Source organism: Morone saxatilis, unplaced genomic scaffold, assembly GCF_004916995.1.
Source record: "Morone saxatilis isolate NCDOM2014 unplaced genomic scaffold, NCSU_SB_2.0 Contig6, whole genome shotgun sequence".
Taxonomy (NCBI): domain Eukaryota; kingdom Metazoa; phylum Chordata; class Actinopteri; family Moronidae; genus Morone; species Morone saxatilis.
The window spans coordinates 7,485,848-7,488,275 of record NW_023340206.1 but is presented as its reverse complement, the minus strand read 5'-3'; the positions used below and the strand labels follow the sequence as shown (position 1 = coordinate 7,488,275).

Genomic DNA, 2,428 nt, shown 5'->3' with positions numbered 1-2,428 from the left:
ATATATACATATATATATATATATATATATATATATATATATATATATATATATATATATATATATACAAGATCAAATATACAGTGATAATCCTCTGCTGAATAAACATTTCATGGTAAATTCACTGAAATGCAACACAAGAAAATAATAATTTTAATTGTATTTATGCCACACAAAAATCAATTTACTCATATTTTTGTCTCCCTTCATCTGCTCCACAGATCTTCCACGATGTTGCGTACAAGGCCAAAGACAGGAATGACCTGGTGGCGGGCATCGATGAGTTTCTGGACCAGGTGACAGTGTTACCTCCTGGAGAGTGGGACCCCTCCATCAGAATAGAGCCTCCCAAAAATGTGCCCTCTCAGGTAAACCCCCTATTTATGTAAGAAAAAGAAGCCCATTTCTGTACATATTTATTTATTTATTAGTTGTAACACAAGGTAATTACGAAGATTGGTTCCATTTTTGAAGGAATAATCTCAAAAAGCTCACCCATTAAACTGAAGTATTTGAGAAACTGTTTAGAGTTTGAGAGTCTCTGTATATATTACCGCTTCTGCTTCTGGCTGCCTGCTGAGACATTTTTAAACATCTGCGTTCGCCTCTAATTTCAACTGCATTGTACTCTGTGCTTTGATGCTTCCCCCCAGGGTTCTGCTCTCAATCCCCCCCCAAAAAATAGTTATTTTTCTTCCATTAGTTATTTTGGTCTACTTTAAAAAGCGATCCACCATCTTGTTTGAGAGAGAAATGTTACAGGAAGCTGCTGCAGATGATTAAAAAGTATTTTTTTTCTTTTTGTCTTTGTCATTAAGCTCCTGGGGTGTATTAATGACACACCACTGTGCAATTAGATTGTTATGCTGATGAACTCTTTGTCAGAATAGGCTAGATTCACGCACAGGAGATCATTGAAGCTTGGTTAAAAGTACGATGGAATAACTAACATCTGGTGACTCAGTGGAGATTTAAGTTGCCACGCACGCTTTTTATTGTTCTTTTGATGATGGCCAGACAGTTGACTGACAGTGATCTGACCCACACAGGAAAAGCGGAAGATTCCCCCTGTTCCCAACGGAGTGACAGATCTTGGAGAGTCGGAGGAACACGGAGGGCACGGTGGCCCTGAGCTCCAGCGCACTGGGAGGTTAGTGCGAGAGAGAAACAGGATGATTTGTGATGTACAGCCTTGAGCTCTCTAGGCTTGTCTTTGTCCCCGTCTTCCTGTCGCCTGTTAGCTGCCTCACTGTCCCCAAACTGTAAATTTAGCTCTCTTAAGAGGCAGACTACTCTACTGGCCCATTATCATTCCTCACACTTCAACTCCACAAAGACCTTTTGTTTGAGAGACATCCCAGCACTCTGTCCCACACATAAAGCCACATTCTTCAATATTGCACCATCGTTGCATTATTTAACGAAACCTTGCCTCACACAACCAATGCACTCTGCTCATTACATTCATTCAGTTGTGGAAAGTAACCAAGTACAGTTACTCAGTAGTGTACTTTATTAAAATGTTGAGATACTAGTTTATTTGAGTACTTATATATATATATGTATACTTTTTTATACTTCTACTCGGTTAGTGATTTAGTTAGGAGGTATGGCCCAATAGGAGGGTTAGGGTAACCCCGCATGGGTCTGGAGGCATATTTCCAGCAGCACAGACATTGCTGAATGATCCTAGACATATAATAGAGATATTATAGGAATAGATCACTTTGATCACAAGGTCTATATAGTGTATAGATTGAAGATGAAACTGACGGATGGACGGGGCTGAGAGAAAAAGTCACAATTACAAATGCGTGTCCTAGCACCAAGGACAGCATCATGGATTTATCAATAGCAAGCATGTTTAAGCCGCTACTCGGACCACTTCCTTAGTTCTAACATGCCACTAACTCCAAGTCAGATAAAGGATCAGTGACGTCAGGGGACTACTGAGACTGAACAATACTTTAACGTGCGACTCTCTCGTCTGCTACTGATGAAAAAAGGGGGGGGGGTGGACCAGATTGAAACAATCCAGTTCTGCGTGGAGCAAGAGGAGAACTGGAACATTCTTCATTTCTAATACAATGAAACAACATTAATTTCCATCCACGTTCTCCCACCGTTGGAGATCTGACTGGCACTCTTCTTCTGCAACAGCACTAGGATGAAGAATTTCTTCCTCTCACCAACAACAAATTTCTCCTTAAGATTAAACATGAAAAAATATCTTGTTGTCATCACCCAGAAATCATCTAAAGACATCCAGAAGATTGTTGATGACAGTGCAGTGTGTAGGGGCGTTATAGTAGATCTGGATGGTTTAATATCAGCATAGTGAGTGATGTGCTGCTGAGCTGCGGTATGCTGCAGCTCTTATCCCAGCTAGGATTGGCTGCGAGCCCAGTCACAGCCATCAAACAGACCC

General features: G+C 40.7%; 1 protein-coding gene across 1 annotated transcript in view; it reads left to right on the top strand.

The window, feature by feature from the left end:
• Positions 1–2,428, top strand: part of LOC118339771 (sodium-driven chloride bicarbonate exchanger-like) — a gene marked incomplete in the record, with an annotated part of 43,782 nt that overhangs the window by 29,804 nt on the left and 11,550 nt on the right. The window contains 2 exon segments of the mRNA XM_035677492.1: positions 222–368; positions 1,050–1,149. Of these exon segments, the coding sequence (XP_035533385.1) occupies positions 222–368; positions 1,050–1,149 (247 nt within the window).